At 41.2% G+C, this 20000-nt stretch overlaps 1 protein-coding gene across 1 annotated transcript; it reads left to right on the forward strand.

The window, feature by feature from the left end:
- Positions 1–13326: 13326 nt before the first annotated feature.
- LOC134458042 (B-cell receptor CD22-like) lies at positions 13327–19268 on the forward strand (the record flags this gene model as incomplete). The annotated part of the gene is made up of 8 exons (XM_063210144.1): positions 13327–13441; positions 14220–14393; positions 14843–15006; positions 15231–15358; positions 17031–17263; positions 17817–17980; positions 18224–18344; positions 19078–19268. Coding segments are annotated over exons 1-8 (1290 nt in total), but the record flags the coding sequence as incomplete, so codon positions are not given.
- Between the last annotated feature and the right edge of the window lie 732 nt (positions 19269–20000).

Here is a 20000-nt window from a genome sequence, read left to right on the forward strand (position 1 = left end):
TGTGTTACAGTTGCGCATTTGCGACTCAGTGAGATATTCTCATGTCAGACGGTAATAAACGTGTAGCGCAGTCGTTGGGCTTGATATTTCTTTTTTTGCAAACTGAATTCATTTCGAGTTGTGACTCCTCTGGTATCCTAACTTTGAGATTATTGAGAACAACTGTCAAATCGCTGTGGGTCAGAGCTGTAGGTTCTACTAGAGCGTAGTAGCCTAGCTCCCACCTCTCTTAAAGGAGCCACCGCCCTTTTTAACAGTCAGTGGCTCTATCTCTTTCTCTCTCTCTCTCTCTCCATTAGAAATGCCGAATTGTTGAGGTAATTTTTTTCAAATACCGTAAATGTTTGATAGATTTATCTGTATTTGATTTTTTTTCATCACCAAGTGTCAACATGGCCATTTTTCTGAGGCTGAGATGCATTTTGGAAAAAAGAGATGAGCTCTGGTGTAATGAGCCATCTGTCTTAAAAAAATTCCCAAGGTTTTTTTTCATCATTATTTCGCTAGCTAGCATAATTACAGTGGGATTAATCTAGATTAAAAAAAATGAATCTATGCATTGCCCATAATATATATATATATATATATATATATATATATATATATATATATATATATATATATATATATATATATATATAAAATTATTTTTATTTTTTTACAAGTTTTTTTTTTTAACAAACTTACAGCACCAGTGAGGATGGCAATGGCATCATATCTCATTGCAGTTATATCCCTCATCACACACAGTAAGTGTTGATATAAATTGACACCACATTTTGTGGATGTAACACAATTTGTCAGGACATTAACTGTCGGTTGAAAACTCTTTTGCTTGCTTTGAGTGTTAACACATTACACAGTATCACTGTTAGAAATTACTGTTAATTAAGGGAAGTTCCGCAACAGTATTTCACTATTTGAAAAAAAAAAAAAAAACTAAAAAAAAATATTATTTTGAGCCAGGTATTGAGCATAAACAGTAAGTACTTCACAATAGCAGCATTGACCGAGGAACCAAACAGTTATTTTAGGCAGCACCATTGAAACCCTTTCATCCATTTTGTCCACGATAGCTATAAAGCTGCAATACCACCCGAAGAACTTCAGTCACTCTCACTGGTTAAAAATTCTCTGATGCTATTAAGCATGAAAAAATGTCTAGGCATGAGCATGAGTGGCACATTGCACATGCCATTTGATAGTTAGACTACTCTATTTTTTAAGTGATGAAAGTGTGAATGACTGAAACATTCCCAGCCCCAATCTGTCAATCAGCGCCTGGCCAAACCTGATTACTAAGGGCTGTTATGCCATTATTCAATTACTCAATTCACCTGACAAATGCCTGATTGGTCTGGTCAGATGGTACTCTTGCACCTGTATATAAACCCGGACTATACATGGGCTGTGCAAAACTAGCTGCGCACAACTCAACCCCTGATTGTTGGAAACAGCTGTCAATCAAAAGATTTGCTCACATGGTTGGCTACCAGTGTCTTGCCCCTCCTCACAACACCGTGTTGATAAACAAAAAAAAACATCTATAAACACTTCCGTTGCTTGCTGGCCTGCAGGCGTGATATAGCACTTGCTTGCCTACAAGCTTGCCTATTAGCTTGCCTACTTTCCTTTTAGTGAAAGCTTACTTTGTGGCCACTGCTCTGGGGGTGACATTATCTGTGGCACTGTTGCATATTACGTGCTTGCTGCAAATTATGCTTTCCTTTGAGCGCTAGCTTGTAGTGCTGCTTGCTTGCTGTGCTACTTGGTACAGATTAAATGCTCTTTTTCATAAAATCACCATTGGCAGACACATTTATTTGTATCCCCCTCAAGGGCTGATACATTAAAGCCCACCTGGCACACTGCCTTTGTAAATGTAACACAGCACTGTGTACTCTGGAACTGCATTCATGCCGCACACGTAGAAACCCAGTACTTTAAGAGAGTATTGTATTGGAATGGTAAATCATGATCAAGGTACTTTAGTGATGGTGGACGATGGGAGGGTGGGATGGACCTATTACCTATACATACACATCTACTATACATAACTAAATATTGTAGAGTACTTTTAGTTTAACGATACTAATACTGTGTACATCCTGTAGAGTACTGTTTTTTAACAGTTCAATTGCTGTTGAAATATTGTAGTGCACTGATATACATTAGACAGCATTATCCTGCAGTTGATGTTTTGTGTAAAAAAAACCTGTAGAATGCAGGTAACCAGAATTGCCTGTAGCGTGCTATTATTTTGCAGGGAAATTTCTTGGAGTGATGTTCTATTTGGGTCATTCCACGCCAAATCTCCGAATCATCCCGCACGACCATCTCAGATTTGGCAGAAAAAAATCAAGGAGGTTCACAAACGTCCCAATAGGAAAAGTGCAAAATTATAGCTCTCAACTCCTCATAGTTTTGTCATTAAAATTTTTTTTGTCAGGTACCCCCCTGACTCGTTTGGAACAGACTTCTCAGAGAGCCCACTTTCAGAGTGTTGTATCTAAAAAACTGCTTTAAGTAGGTCCTTACAAATTTCAAGGGGTAACATTTGGAACATGTACTTGTGAAATGTGGATTTTCACACATCCTCTTGTCATTTACCACCGTTTTCTGGGGGCTTAAAGTTGCTTGAAAAATTCTCGCCTTTGTGGGCATCTTTGAAGGACTGTGGTAAGTGCAGTTTTAAAGACAGAGGTTTGATATGGACAATGTATGTTCCCAACCATTCTGTGCATGTTGTGTTGAAAGACTGATCTTCTGCGATGAACAGTTTAGAAGATATGAAGTCTTTAAAATGGAAAAACTGAAACTTGGTGCCATCTTTGCCATGTTATTAAAAAAAAAGTCACGACTCACCACCCTATTATCAACAGTTTTGGAAAGATTAGATGTCTGTTCTTAACATATCCAAAAACTGGGATGGTATTCTGCCTCATTTGGTCACAATGATTTTTTTAAAAACCCACCGTTGTGTGACTTCCACTGTTCCTATGAAAACCTGATATTGGGGGGCAACTTTGCCATGCTATACCAAAACAATGGCAGCAATCACCACAATGACCTGAACAGTTTTGGAAAGACAGGATGTCTGTTTGTAACATATCCAAAAACTGGGATGGTGTTCTGCATCAATATCTTGTAACGACTCTTGAAAAACCCTTTGCTGTTACATCAGCAGCTCCTGTGAAAATAACTAAGTCACATGAATTACCAGGGTCGGAGCTATAGGGGAACAAGCAGGGCATTTGTCCAGGGCCCTCCTGAATGTGTGGTAGGGGCCATAATCATGACCTTGCAGACTTTTGGGTGCCAATCTATTTGGGCTGACACTGTGAATGACAGGCAGTTTGATTTGGGCATTTTTGATACAAGAAATGTGACTTGAGTATTTTTCAAGCACACAATAAGAAACAGTTAAGTGATTTATATACCATTCAGGGATTAAAGTAAAAAAAAATCCTGAGCCTGAACTTTTTGGTGCGTCCACGCGACCCTATTCGATACACGGTGAAACGAGAATTTCATTGCTTTTTAAGCTTAGTATTTACACTTATGTTTGTCTTATTTATCTTATTCTGATGTGGGTGCCATGTCAGGGTCAAAATGACTTTTGCAACACAAATAGGGCCTACCAAAGAGACCAAAAGGGTGTAGCGATAATCATTATTACATAATTACATACTTATTATGCATAATATTGTAGTTACATAGGCCATTTCATCACAAAAGCATGAGAAAAGTATGTGTAGCAGAATATGACCAACAAAGATTGAAATACCATGACATGTTAGATACATAACAGAGGTAAAAGCATAATCTTTGGTTACTTAGGCCTAAGTGTTTAATCCTGCCTTTAAAGAAAAGAAAATACAAATGACTGGACATGGCTGAATAATGATGCAAAATACCTTTAAATTTAACGAATTACAAATGCAAATCAACGTAATTCATTAATGTCATTTTGGTGGCTACTATGGACTAGATGTTGTCTGTGTCTGTAGATAGATGGGTTCTAGGTTTCTCAGCTGTACAGTCAGTCTGAATAGAGCCTTGGATAGAGCTAGCTCTAGGTCAGAATTTGTGGTGCCTGCCCTGTAAATATTTTGGCTACTCTCCTATTGGGCTATTCTCAGAAAAAAGACTGCCTTGCTTCATCATCAAGCTCAAGTTGTTCTGTCCATCACCATATAGCAGTATTATTTTTAGCCTCCAATCAATGACTAGAATTCCACTGAAAACTAAAGCCCATTAACAGATTGTTAAAAGCCATCAACAAGCCATTATGTGACATATTATTTAACGATCTCACAATCATCATGAAAACGGCACCTTGAGATGTGAATGTAGACTAAAAACGTGCCAATGACAGGAATTATACACCCAACAACCAAACCTGTATTATACTACAGCTAGTGGGATGAAACTTGCTGCTGTCTGCATGCAGACTGCCATCTTGCTAGGCGCTATTTGAGTCACTTTTAAGTTGAACACAGCGCCAATGTCAATACTTTTGCATTGATTTTTCCATCGGAGATAATATCAGTTAATATGTAGGTGGTGTTTATTATAAGTAACTCGACTCCTCTTAGCTAAAACATTAGCATAAAAGTTCGGTAGTTAGCATGCTAACAAAACTCAGCATGAGTGTGGCATCTGCAACATGCTGAAGTGAAACTAAGCTTTTTTGTTAAATTCTAACTAATAACAAATTATTCTCTTACTGTTGGTGTTCTCACAAGTAGTTGTAGACTGAAGCACATCTTCCTACAACCTCTTCCAACAACCCCAGAAAGTAATCTGGTGATCGATTCATGAATCACGGTATCCAGCCATTATTTTGAATGGAACTACCTAATGCACAGGCAGTGGTTGACATTAGGAGATGAGAGATAAACAAACGGTCCGCTCGACCGCTCCACACTCCGGGAGAGGCTGTGACAGCTCTGTGTTAAGTTCTAAGTTGGGTTCAGAAATTATGAAAAGACACAGAGGGATCGAACGTCTGTGGAAAAAACAGAACCTTGTGTGTTGTGGAGAGCTAATTATTAGCACTGAGCAGAGAAGCTCTATCAACACTGTATGCTCATCGACATTCTGTAGGCTATGTTCAAACACACAATGTCCAGTTCCATTTATGTTTTTGACGACAACGGCATCACCAATCCATAGCATGCAGTTTAGTAATCTTAACACATATTTCTGCTCATAGAGCAATAGACGGTGCAAGGTGCCTTGTCATGTAGAGCGAGTTTTTGACACTGCTCTGTGACCGCGGCATGAGAACGGCTAGTCGGCGACTGCTCGAGTGCTCGTAGTAGCACGCTTTCCTAAGACCTGCCCCCTTCTTCTTCTGATTGGTTAACAATGTTAGTTTTAGCAAAGAAAATGGAATATTGTACAAGAACGACCACTAGCTGGTGTGGCCAGGAGTGGCACTGCAGCTATGTTATCGCAGCCAAGTAAATAATGAATGGGTGCCAATGGGGCTGTACGCTTCTCATAGAACTATCTGCCCGTGTGATTTTTTCCCTGGAAACAATGAAGTCGCGTTCGATAGATATGAGTAAGTGAAAGCATTTGCAGACACGTTTGCATCTTGTCAAGTGTTAGATTCGTGAAAATGACCCTTATTTCAACTATAGCAATGACATAACACGTGACAATCGACTTTACGGCACTACGCCATTTGTTTTGTAGTTTTAAGTCTGACTTCAGATGTCGATGTGTTTAAAGTTATGTTAGGATTGTTGCGGACACCTGTTATTTATTGCATTTAAGGTGGTGGAAAAGCGGCATGTGTACATGGGGTAAAGGAAATGACTGCGCTCATCCTTAGGAATTTGGGCACCTTCAATTAACATGTTGGACGGTGGTGGGGGTTGAGGTGTGTGACCGTAGATGTCTCTGCTAGGAGGATCAGTCAGAGTACGTCTCTCGTCAGCTCTGGTCGTGAATAGTCGCAGAGATTCCTCAGCCAGCAGGTATTAGCCGAATGCTAGCGTGTTGCAGGACAAAACTAACACGTCTTTGGGAGAACAAAGCCATGTCAGGAACCTTTAACTTCACTTCTAATACAACTTCCATGATAAGGTACAGAATGTGCACACATCTTTACAAACCAGAGAACAGAATCGTTACAAATCCCTGCTGAGCCATTTAGCCCAATAGGCTCCCATTCATCTTTTACTTGGCTGCGTGCGCCAACGGGGCTATAATGGGAGCCAATGACAGATGCCTATCTCATAGCTTAGAACATTTCTGGTTTTAGTGAGCTCCTTTGCTACCATTGGCTGACAAACGCAGGAGGGATTACGGTTGTCTTTTTATTTATTTATTTACCGTCAATTTATTTCCGAGTATTTAAAAAACAAATTAACCCACGGGCAATCGCTACAAGCCGGAAATCCGGTATATGCCGGAGAACTTTAATCCCTGACCATTATTATTTTTCTTTTTCTTTTAGCTTTTAGGTAACTACATTTTTTGGTAACTAAATGTTTGTGAATTAAAGGTTATGGCCATGTGTTTAAACCTCAACACTGTAGGAGTTAACATTTTGCTATTATACCGTAAAGTAAGTCTTGAATTGCAGTAGTGATAAATTAATTGAATCATTCTGATTGGTAAAGCATATTGTTATCACATTGTCCTGATACAGAATGATTGACATACTTTATTTCAGCATACGATTTTATGAACAAGTATCTTTTAGCCGTAAAGATGTTTTGATATTTTACTTCAATACATTTCAAATTTCCCATCACTTCTGCAACTTTGCTCTGTTAGTAGAGGTGCATATCAAATGATTCAACACACAGACCTTTGCCATGAACCAATACAATGCGCTAGGTTCCTCGGTCATGGTTAGGACTGGGGCGGGGCCAAGTTCTATGAACAGGTCACCTTTGTCATGGTTTTTTTGGGGGGGTGGGACACTTTTATTATCATGGAGAAGAGAAAAAAACAGTGATGATACAAAAGGAGGAGACTGTTCGTAAGGAGGTAACCTGACTAAACAGCTGTCCTGCCCCTCCAATCACCATGACTGAGCTACCCTGAGCATGGTGCTAGACCACTGCAATACTGACTAAATGCTCATTAAGGGTCAACTCTTTCACAGAGCTGAGCAACGTAAACATTAATGTTTGATGTTCTTCATAAACCTTATTGGGTATGCACAAATGGACATACATGAGTACATGGAGTGAAGCACAAATTAAATGTAGAGAGACTAATCACATGATATCAGGTAATATCCTAAAAACAATCCAAAACAATCCACAGTAGACCTCAGAACTGCATCAAAGTTGATAAACAAGTTGTTAAAGATTGTTATAAATTGTAATAAAAAGCATTGAGATGTGGTGATAGTCAGGATGTACTTGTTTCAAGATCTACGGGGATGTTTCAGTGATTCAACATTTCATCACTTTATTCCGGTATTTGGTTTTCAGTGCCTAAAGATGAAGTTTACACACGTCTATAACCTTTGATTTACTGAAATGTAGTTACAGAAAGAGCTGGAAAAAAACCTGTCAACAGCCACTTTTACTTTTTTGCCGTATTATATTGAGTGTGTCGAAAATGCTCAAGTCAAATATCTTGTATCAAAAATGTCTGACTCAAATTGCTCAAGTCATTCACAGTGGCGTAACAATTGCACATAGGGCCTCATGGCAAATACTGGTAGATAGGGCCCCCATGTAGCCTGCAAAGATCAGAGCAGGGGCCCCACCTCAATAGAGCAGCAAGCTGCAGATGTCACACAGCCGTTTTTACAAGTCCATTCTTAAAAAAATGAGACAGAGCACCACCCCAGTTTCTAAAACTGTAAATGTCATAGTGGTGAGTTCTGTCATTTCTTTTGTATAACATTTTGAAGATGCCACTAATATCAATTTTCATAGGAGTTATGGAAGTCACCCAACAGTGGGTTTTTGAAAAATCATTGTGACCAAATGAGGCAGAATACCATCACAGTTTTTGGATATGTTAAGAACAGACATCTAATCTTTCCAAAACTGTTGATAATATGGTGGTGAGTCGTGACATTTTTTTTTTAATGACATGGCAAAGATGGCACCAAGTTTCAGTTTTTCCATTTTAAAGACTTCATATCTTCTAAACTGTTCATTGCAGAAGATCAGTCTTTCAACACAACATGCACAGAATGGTTGGGAACATACATTGTCCATATTAGTGGGGTCGTATTAGGCTCAGTCATTTCAAATTGGTGTTAAAGTTTGGTTTTCACTTCCAAGTTGAAGTTTAGGGTCTATAGAACAATTTGAGTTCGAGTGTCAAACACACAGATAACAAAATGTCCTGCGGGGGGCGCTCTAAAATATATAAACTGCTATAACTTTTGATGATGTAAACCAAATTTAACATATGAGGTATGTATGGATTCAGCATGAAGAGGTGAAACCGGTGAGCTAAGTATTCGGTTACCAGATTAAAGACACACTATGTAATAAACACACTTTTAGCCAATGGACAGCAAAATCCGGGCTTTTTTAAGATAAAGGGTGGAAATGCCCTCAAAGTTGCAATGAAACATAATTTATTGTTACAAGCTATTGTAAATAAAGCCTTAAAATCACTTAAGTTGATTTGTTCAGAATATCCCTGAAGCACACAGATACTTAGGATACCTATACACAAATATGGCTGCATAAAGCCTATGTCATACTTAGCACCCAACTTGCAACTTTGAGTTTATGAATTTAGGATCATGAGTAACAGCTTTTTTTCAATCAAGCCATCATTTCATTCACAAAAAAACTTAATATCTAAAAGAAAGTAAATCAATAATAATAATAATAATAATAATCTTAATCATAATGATAATAAGGATAATGATGATGATGATATACCATGAGGAACAACAGTTTTTCCGACATTCAAAAACAAACAGAAGACATATGGCTAACATGTGTCCCAATACTCCACTCTACAATAACTATGACAGAGAACAGATACAATAACAGTCAGTGGTCAGTCTTAGAAATTGCATGTGCACTTGCACAGACGTGTGCACTTTAACTCTGCCTTCATGCACTTGCACCAAGATCTGGCAGGTGTATTTGTACAAGTACTAGTACAGCTGCACTTCACCTCTAGTTGGAATACATCTTTGGCAACGGCATCTTTGGTAGTGTAGTCCAAATCTGGGAACTGTCCATTTGTTACCAGATTGGCAGGCATTTCTGGCAAATGCAGATAATAAGATTTTGTATTCCTGTCAACTGTGCTGGTAACAAATGGACAGTTCCCAGATGACAGAGATGTCTTCATAACAGCAGATGATTGTTAACCTGATTCACATCATCTGGCTGCGTTCGGCTACGTCACGCGGGGGCGTTCCCATGCCTCACATCAGGTGGTAGGAATCAGGTAAGATGATTGTGTCTTCCATGTATGAAATAGTCCTATAGTATTATTCAGTATGCTTGCCAAAGGCCTCTGCCTGCCCCCAGCAAGTATACTAATTGTTGTCCGACAGTTTATTATTTAGTATGCTTGCGGGAAAGCATACTAATTGTTCATCGACAGTTTATTATTATTCTACGTTTTTCCATTCACCTCCATTCATTAGTATGGTGGCTTTGAATCGTTGCAGCGTTAGAGATAGAGACACGGTTTGAGTGCCAAAACGAACAGCTGGAAAAGGACTCAAGGTGGTGTATTTTTCGCTGGCCTACCCCCTTTCATTCGTTCACCAGATTCGTTTTCCTCAGTTTTCTCTCTGTTTTCCCCTCATTGAAATGAATGGTAGAATGGTCAAGATGATGATGTCACAAACTGTGGCAGTTAGAGTGAGAGGTGACCTGTCCTGGGGTTTTTAATAGAATAAATTAAACCGCTTCACCTTTCGACTAGGTAAAGGCATTGTCATTGGCTCTGAATACAAACTGTGTTAAGATCATTAGCCAAAAATGTTTGAGAGAGCAGTTTTAAAATCCCTATGATGTGACCCCATTCACTTAGAAAAAATGTGTGAACAGCTCAGCGCATAGGCCTGAATAGGCTATGTCCACTTTTTGACTGAACCATTTGGCCTAGAAAAGGGATCTCAGCTTTGACATGAAGAACAAGGGTTATGCCAGTTGTGTGTCAATATCATTTGACAACTTGTAAAACTTTTGGAGATAAGGCTGCATATATTACTCAGCTACTGACTGCCAAACTGTCACCTTTAGAATCTTCATTCATACACACACACATGCAGCCTTGTAGAACCTGGACAACCGTGGCCTAATATGCTGCTGTGGCAGTGGCCTACTGGGTATCAGGTCAGAGATTCTTTAAGTATATAGAGATATGCCAACATAATAGGTTTCTATGGGCACCTAACGCGACCAGGTTCCGGTCTGCCTAAAGGGCCGTGTCATAATGCTCCTACAATGAATAGAACAGTCCTTAGGTCTGCCTAGGTCTGCCTAAGGGGGGCCATAATAGAACCAGGAAACAATGGGCCAATGGAACCTCTCTCTCTACTCTCTCTGATCAGGTGTTGGTCTGTCAGAGGGTTGCAGGTTTGAATCCCATCCTTACCTCTCCCTACCCACCCATTGCTGAAAGGCACCTGAAGCATCTCCATACATGCACGTGCCAGCACACAAACACAAACACACACACACACACACACACACACACACACACACACACACACACACACACACACACACACACACACACACACACACACACACACACACACAGTGCTATCTCTTTCCCTCGTATTTCTGTGTGTGTATACGACAGCTCTTTATGTATGTGTGTGTGTGTGTGTGTGTGTGTGTGTGTGTGTGTGTGTGTGTGTGTGTGTGTGTGTGTGTGTGTGCAGAAGCCGCATCCATAGCATTGTCTCTCCGGAAATGCAGTCTTAATAATAATAATAATAATAATAATAATAATAATAATAATATTATGGATTTATTTTCTTCTAGATATATTTTTTGTGATTTTATGTGTTAATTGAATATGGCTTGATTGAAAAAGATGGTACTAATAATCCTAAATTCACAAACTCAAAGTTGCAAGTTGGGTGCTAAGTATGACATAGGCTTTATGCAGCCATATTTGCGTATAGGTATACTAGGTATCTTTGTGCTTCAGGGATATTCTGAACAAATCAAGTTGAATGATATCCCAGGCTTTATTTACAATAGCTTGTAACAATAAATTATGTTTCATTGCAACTTTGGGGGCATTTCCACCCTTTATCTAAAAAAAACCCTGAATTTTGCTGTCCATGGGCTAAAAGTGTGTTTATTACATAGTGTGTCTTTAATCTGGTGACCAAATACTTAGCTCACCAGTTTCTCCTCTTAATGCTGAATCCATACATACCTCATATGTTACATTTGGTTAAACTAATCAAAACTTATAGCAGTTTATACATTTTAGAGCGCCCCCAGCAGGCCATTTTGTTATCTGTGTGTTTGACACTCGAACTCAAATTGTTCTATAGACCCTAAACTTCAACTTGGAAGTGAAAACCAAACTTTAACATCAATTTGAAATGACTGAGAAAAAATGCATATGCCTACGACTCCACTATATCAAATCTCTGTCTTTAAAACTGCGCTTACCACAGTCCTTCAAAGATGCCCACAAATTCAAAGGTGAGAATTTTTCAAGCAACTTTAAGCCCCCAGAAAACGGTGGTAAATGACAAGAGGATGTGTGAAAATCCACATTTCACAAGTACATGTTCCAAATGTTACCCCTTGAAATTTGTTAAATTTATTAAAGTAGTTTTTTAGATACGGCAATCTGAAATTGGGCTCTCTGAGAACTCTCAGGGGGGTACCTGACAAAAACATTTTTAATGACAAAACTATGAAGAGTTGAGAGCTATAATTTTGCACTTTTCTTATTGGGACGTTTGTGAACCTCCTTGATTTTTTTCTGCCAAATCTGAGATGGTCGTGCGGGTTGATTCGGAGATTTGGCGTGGAATGACCCATTTCAAACAGTGTTGTTAAAAGTAAATCAGCCAAAGTCGCTATTGGCTCGCTGAAAAGTCGCTAGATGACGTCAGATGATGTCACAGCGTCACACACAGCGTGCTGGTCTACAGGAAACATGCCCACATGCCTTCGCCCACAGTAGAAATGGGCGGTTCTTGCTACTTTTTGGAGATCAGAGTTAATCTGCAGCCCTGCTTAACTGTGGGAAACGTTTCTGATGGCGGCTCAGTCACAATTATGTGGAAAACTATGAATTTGTCACTGAAAATGCGCATTTTAAAAAGTCGCCAGATGCTCCAAAAAGTCGCTAAAGGCGCTAGATGAGGGGTTTTTCTGTCACCAGGACCGTCAAAAAGTCGCTAAATATTTGGAACCACTGATTTCGAATGACCTTTGCACTTATGCTTTGTATGTTGCCCTTTGCTTTTGTCTTGAACTGCTTCCAAAGCCACCTGCTTCAGGTAAAAATGTAAAATGTTGTAAAAAGTATGTGCACAGGCATAGAAGATAACTATCAACATTTTCATCACTATTGGAGTGTTTTGCCCTTCCACCTTTACTTTTTGGGGGGTCAAAAAGGTCTGTGCCCCCCACCACTAATGTGACACCTATGCTTGCTTCAGTGGCTTGTGGAGCAAGTGTTGTAAGTGACAGTTATTATTAGCATTAGTCAGGCTGGACTGGGGCAATAAAATCAAGTCGGTCGGGCATTTTTAGCATATCTGGCACCTCCCACACATAACCCGTTTCTGTATTATAACCCACTGGCTATGTTGAGATGGACCACTTGCCCTACCTTGGGGTGTAAATCAAAACCACTACTATTATGTTATGGAGCTAGGGAATTGGCAGGGCTCAGCGATTTGATTATTTTAGATATCGCCGGCCGATACATCAATACATTTCGATTATTATCTACACCCCTAGCCTTACCCCCTCAAGAAATAAACAAAAGCAACTATGTTGTTCCCTGGAGATTGTCAGCAGACCTGGAATATGCCCTGAATGCTAGATTACCCGTCCAGCTCTGGTAGTAGTAGTAGTAGTAGTACTACTACTAGTAGCACTAGTAGTAACAGAAGTAGTTGTAGATGTTGTAGTACTAGCTGTTTGCTGTATAGTCGTAGTAGTAGTTGTTGATGCTATCTGTGTCAGTTTGTGTTGATGTAGGTCTACTGTATGTGTTCATAAAGTTAACAATGCAATATGAATATGTTAACATTTTGCCTCCTTCCTTGCCTTCTCTTGGTACTGTCTTGCTTCAGTGGCTGGTGGATCACAGTGGAACGTCTTCTATCCCTCCCGGCATATATGTGCCTTAACAGGGACTACAGTGGAGATGTCCTGTATGTACACCTACCCTAACAACACAGCATTCTCCAAAGCCTACTGGACCACCTCAGGCACAGGAGCTGCAGGACCCGACCTTCTTGAGCAGTCTCGACACCAGGTGGGTAATTCCAAGAACCTATATCAGTGGTAAATAAGACTGAGTTAACCTTGAGTACATTGCATTACCATACATTACATTACATTGAAGTAGTGGTAAATCATCTATAATAGCCTGAAGGGGTTTATCATTTACATGTTTTTGGAATACCATATGAGGGCAAAGCTTAGGACAGCTGCAATACGCATGAACAGCTATCCGGGTACTCTGCTCGTGAATGTGTTTCATGCCCCTTTTTCGTGGAAAACAAACCAAATGTCTCTTACATTGGCTAGGCAAAAGGAACACAGTCCATGCTTTAGCCACAGCTGTTTGGCTATGTAATATAATTTGAACAGCTGGCAACACAACATGTTTTTCGGCATGTTTCGCGTGAACAACGCTAGTCTACAGGTCCTTTTCTTTCGTTTATTCTTTCCCAACGCCACCACTTGACTTGGATTGGCTTTCCCCCCAATGTTTTCCCATAAAAAGGTCTTAACGCACATGGCACACGGCACATGTCACACTGTTCATGCGTATAGCGACGGCTATTCTCTACGCCTAGCTGATGTCACCGCGGCAGGGGTCCGTATCTCGAAAGCGTCTTTGCTAACGACGTTAGCAAAGTCCTTCGTAAGAGCAACTCAACTCTCTCGACAGCAACGCTCACCACTAAATCCAACGGAACGGTAAGACGGTCTTAAGACGGTCTTAAGACGATTAGCAACGACAAGAATCGAGAAACGGACCCCAGATCTTTAACCTCAAAACGAACACAACATGAGGGTTGACTTACCCAGGTGTATCTTGTAACCATCAGGGCAGGGCTAATGCCAGCTGTAACACCAATGGCTGTTCTCTCCGCCTGGCTGGTGTGACCGCGGCAGATTCGCTGACGTACTTCTGCAGGATCATCACCAATGTGGATCTGGAGAAATGGACTGGACAGCCAGGCATGGAACTCTCTGTCAGAGGTATAAAAAGGTTATAAAATGTATTTCGTCAAGCTTTTATGTTACCTCTCTCTCTCTCTCTCTCTCTCTCTCTCTCTCTCTCTCTCTCTCTCTCTCTCTCTCTCTCTCTGACTGAGTTGGCTGCATGTATCTGTCTGTCTATCTCTCTGCCTATCTGTCTGTTTATTTCCATCTGTCTCCCTGCCTGTGTGTCTTGACCTGTCTGATGTCATGGTTGTCTAGCCCATGCAGAGCTACGGGTAAAAGGACCTACAGCAGTAGCAAGGGAAGACTCCCTCACTCTTTGCTGTGACTCCATGCCTGTATTCCATGCGTCTCTATCTGTCTGTTTGTCTGTTTGTCTGTCTGTCTGTCTGTCGGTCTGTCTGTCGGTTGGTCTGTCTGCTCTTTATCTAGATCTACCTATTTTGACTTGTCTGTTGTCATGGGCTGGTGATTACCACATACAGAGCTGCAAGTAAATGGTCCTTCAGCAGTGGCCATGGGAGAGTCCCTCACTCTCAGCTGTGACTCCAGCTGCCCTCTGGCCAACGACGCGTCCTACACCTGGACAAAGGACGGACGCCCCATAGAGACACAACCACAGCAGGGCAACAACTCAGAGGAGTATAAGGTGTGCAGTTTTTTTTTGTAAAGAGTTGTAATAATATAACTTTACATGATATTGGTAATTTAACATCTAACTTATAAGAATTATAGTATGGTACAGTAATTGTATTAAAATTGTAAATGTGTGTGTGCCTGCGTGTGTGCGTGCGCGCGTGTGTCAATGTTTGCCTGTGTGCTTGTTTGTGCGTGCGTGTTTGCGTGCGTGCGTGTGTTTGTGTGCGCGCACAGCAGAGCACCCACAGGAAGCAGCTGCATATTGAGCATGTCACCAGAGGCGACGCCGGCAACTACTCCTGCGCTGTTGAAGATCATGGGAGTGTTAGCTCTGGGCCTAATAGGGTCACCGTACTGTGTAAGTACAGACAGGGGTGTCATTCAGGGCGGTAAAGTGTGACTGAGTCACCAGGGCCCCATGTACATATCGGAGCCCACCAGGGCTTGACATTAACTTTTTCGCTTGCCGGCCACTGTGGCTAGTGGTTTTCCCGAGTCACTAGCCATCCAGCTATTCTACTAGCCATGAATTCGATTTTTTTTTTGTCATGACGCTGTACATCTGACCTCAGAAGATGAGGTGCTTGAATGCACGAGTGCACGAGTTTCTACATGGAAATAAAACAAACAAATAGAAACTGAGTAACTATTTTTTTTCTTGGACTTAAATACAAACAATTGATACACAAGGGGAAAAGTGCAGAATATACGCTACTCTGATATGTCATACCATAGAATAAGCTACATGCCAAAGTGGCTAGTGGCACTGAAATTGTTACTAGCCACAGCCAAGTTTTACCAGCATTTGGCCGGTTGGCAGGTGCCAGTGTCAAGCCCTGGAGCCCACACACAGTCCGATTTGTATACATGACTGGCTTGGGTGGGGGGGGGGGGGGGGGGGGGGGGGGGGGGGGTGCAGTGATTGTTACTTTTACCCTGAGTACAGTGATTGTTACCTCTTTCATCTGTCACGTATTGCGTATTTTCACTAAATATGTAAGCTGTATTAAGTTTTTTTTCACATTATGCAAAAGTGGTGTTGCATTTGGGATGTACAGAAAATAAAAATAAACACGTTCGTGGACCCCAGTAATGGCCCAAGTTGCCCTTTTTGTCTATTTTAGTGTGCACACCTCCCTTCTGCTCTAAGCCGTTCTTTCACATTAACACAATAGCTATCTGAGGCTGAGATAGGCAGTAGACAGTCATCAGGGGTGTCAAACTCAAATCGACCGAGGGCCAAAATAAAAATCTGTAGCGAAGTCGAGGGCCAAGCTCAACATTTAATAAAAAAAACCCCGTAATATTCATATGTAAATTCCACAAACAGAGTCCCATTATAGATCAATGTGCCTGCAAATTACAGTATTCTGTTGCCCATTTCTGGGGCTTTTCACTGTCCTGGGCTCATATTCCTGTGACACATTACATTTCATGTTCAAGTATTATTACGTTAAATATTAATAGTGGGCCAACTGTAATACATATTTTAAATGATCTTGTGGGCCAAATAAAATGGCTCCGCGGGCCAAATTTGGCCCCCGGGCCTGAGTTTGACATCCCTGCTCTAAATGAACACTGGCCAAATACTGGTGAAAATTCAGGTTGGCTGGTTGGAGAGAAAACCTGGCTTCATCATAAGTGTATGTTTGGCTGGTAAAATTCATCAATATCAATAGTCAATATCTACCAGCCAAATTGAAAAAAAAGTTAATTCATAGCCCTGGTGGTCATTGTTTAGCTACTTCTGTGTTGTTGGAGAACATGAGAGTCCTCCCTCTTGGCCTACGGAGATCACTGCACTGTGCAAGAAGATAAATTGTTGCCTGACATAATCTGCAGCAGTTAAGTATTATGTATAAATCAGGGGTGTGTGTGATCCGTGAAGTCCGCATGCACTATATACTGCAGTATAGTAAGTTTGAAGAAGTGTGTGTGCGTGTGTGCGTGTGTGTGTGTGTGTGTGTGTGTGTGTGTGTGCACACGCGCGTCCAATGTCTCAGATCCTCCACATGATGTCTTGGTGTTTGTGAGGCCCTCTGGAAAGATCCTGCCAGGTACATCAGTGACTCTGACCTGCAGCAGTGATGCCAACCCACCTGTGGAGAACTACACCTGGTTTAAGATGAACGAGTCCACTCCAGTAGGATCAGGACAGCAGTTCACCATCTCCAACATCAGACCTGAGGATGCCGGACAATACTACTGTGAGGCCAGGAATGAAAGAGGGGCAACGAATTCAATGGCCTTTCCAATAAATGTCGAAGGTAAATAGGCCTATGATGTGTTTAATTGCATGTTTTCCACACACCCATTCTTTGATGACAACCGTGACTGTGTGTTACATTACATTAAAGTAGTGGTAAATCATCTATTAGAAGAGCCTGAAGGGGTTTATCATTTACATGTTTTTGGAATACCATATGAGGGCAAAGCTTAGGACAGCTGCAATACGCATGAACAGCTATCCGGGTACTCTGCTCGTGAATGTGTTTCATGCCCCTTTTTCGTGGAAAACAAACCAAATGTCTCTTACATTGGCTAGGCAAAAGGAACACAGTCTGTCTGTTTATTTCCATCTGTCTCCCTGCCTGTGTGTCTTGACCTGTCTGATGTCATGGTTGTCTAGCCCATGCAGAGCTACGGGTAAAAGGGCCTACAGCAGTAGCAAGGGAAGACTCCCTCACTCTTTGCTGTGACTCCCTGCCTGTATTCCATGTGTCTCTATCTGTTTGTCTGTCGGTTGGTCTGTCTGCTCTTTATCTAGATCTACCTATTTTGACTTGTCTGTTGTCATGGGCTGGTGATTACCACATACAGAGCTGCAAGTAAATGGTCCTTCAGCAGTGGCCATGGGAGAGTCCCTCACTCTCAGCTGTGACTCCAGCTGCCCTCTGGCCAACGACGCGTCCTACACCTGGACAAAGGACGGACGCCCCATAGAGACACAACCACAGCAGGGCAACAACTCAGAGGAGTATAAGGTGTACATTTTTTTAAAACAGTTTTTTTTGTAAAGAGTTGTAATAATATAACTTTACATGATATTGGTAATTTAACATCTAACTTATAAGAATTATAGTATGGTACAGTAATTGTATTAAAATTGTAAATGTGTGTGTGCCTGCGTGTGTGCGTGCGCGCGTGTGTCAATGTTTGCCTGTGTGCTTGTTTGTGCGTGCGTGTTTGCGTGCGTGCGTGTGTGTGTTTGTGTGCGCGCACACCAGAGCACCCACAGGAAGCAGCTGCATATTGAGCATGTCACCAGAGGCGACGCCGGCAACTACTCCTGCGCTGTTGAAGATCATGGGAGTGTTCCCTCTAGGCCTAAAAGGGTCACCGTACTGTGTAAGTACAGCCAGGGGTGTTGTTCAAGGGGGTAAAGTGTGACTGAGTCACCAGGGCCCCATGTATATAGGGGGCCCCCACACAGTCTGATTTATATACATGACTGGCTTGGGGGGGGGGGGGGGTAGATTGTTACTTCTACCCCGAGTACAGTGATTGTTACCTCTTTCATCTGTCACGTATTGCGTATTTTCACAGAGATCACTAAATATGTAAGCTGTATTAAGTTTTTTTTCACATTATGCAAAAGTGGTGTTGCATTTGGGATGTACAGAAAATAAAAATAAACACGTTCGTGGACCCCAGTAATGGCCCAAGTTGCCCTTTTTGTCTATTTTAGTGTGCACACCTCCCTTCTGCTCTAAGCCGTTCTTTCACATTAACACAATAGCTATCTGAGGCTGAGATATAGGCAGTAGACAGTGGTCATCAAGACTCTCTAAATGAGCACTGGCCAAATACGGGTGAAAATTCAGGTTGGCTGGTTGGAGAGAAAACCTGGCTTCATCATAAGTGTATGTTTGGCTGGTAAAATTCATCAATATCAATAGTCAATATCTACCAGCCAAATTGAAAAAAAAGTTAATTCATAGCCCTGGTGGTCATTGTTTAGCTACTTCTGTGTTGTTGGAGAACATGAGAGTCCTCCCTCTTGGCCTACGGAGATCACTGCACTGTGCAAGAAGATAAATTGTTGCCTGACATAATCTGCAGCGCGTGTCCAATTTCCCAGATCCTCCACATGATGTCTTGGTGTTTGTGAGGCCCTCCGGAAAGATCCTGCCAGGTACATCACTGACTCTGACCTGCAGCAGTGATGCCAACCCACCTGTGGAGAGCTACACCTGGTTTAAGGAGGACGAGTCCACTCCAGTAAGATCAGGACAGCAGTTCACCATCTTCAACATCAGCTCTGAGGATGCAGGACAGTACTACTGTGAGGCCAGGAATGAAAGAGGGGCAACAAATTCAACCGCCTTACCAATAAATGTCGAAGGTAAATAGGCCTATGATGTGTTTAATTGCATGTTTTCCACACACCCATTCTTTGATGACAACTGTGACTGTGTGTGTGTGTGCCCGTGTACGCGTGTGTGCGTGTAACAGGGATCGTCCACATCTTCTCCTTTGTGTTTGGAGTTTGTGCTGCATGCGGGACTGTGGCCTTTTGCTGTGTATTATAGCCAGGGTTCATACACTTTTTCACCAATTTTTTTCCATGACTTTTCCATGACTTTTCCAAAACCTTTTTCTGAATTTCCAGGACCAAAAAACCAATGACCAATCGTGCGCGGGGGGTGGGGGCGTATTAGGCTATATTACAGGCTATATTACGTAGCCTATATTATAAATATGTAATTACTGTATATATTTAGGCCTATACTATAGACTATGGCATATTATATTGTATATTAGGCCTACATAGCCTATATTACAAATATGTAAACAATAAACATATTCATACTATAGGTTATCTTTTACTACAAGCTATAAGCAACCATTATACTTCATGTTGTATTACATTAATTCTGCTATTATTCACCAATGTTATATAATTCGCTTGTCTAATGTACAGTCAGAAATGAAAATGAATAGGCCTAGGCCAGCCTATAGCAAATTAGGTCGTGAAATCATCATGAAGACACATTTGTATCA

The sequence above is a fragment of the Engraulis encrasicolus genome, chromosome 1, assembly GCF_034702125.1.
Source record: "Engraulis encrasicolus isolate BLACKSEA-1 chromosome 1, IST_EnEncr_1.0, whole genome shotgun sequence".
Lineage (NCBI taxonomy): Eukaryota > Metazoa > Chordata > Actinopteri > Clupeiformes > Engraulidae > Engraulis > Engraulis encrasicolus.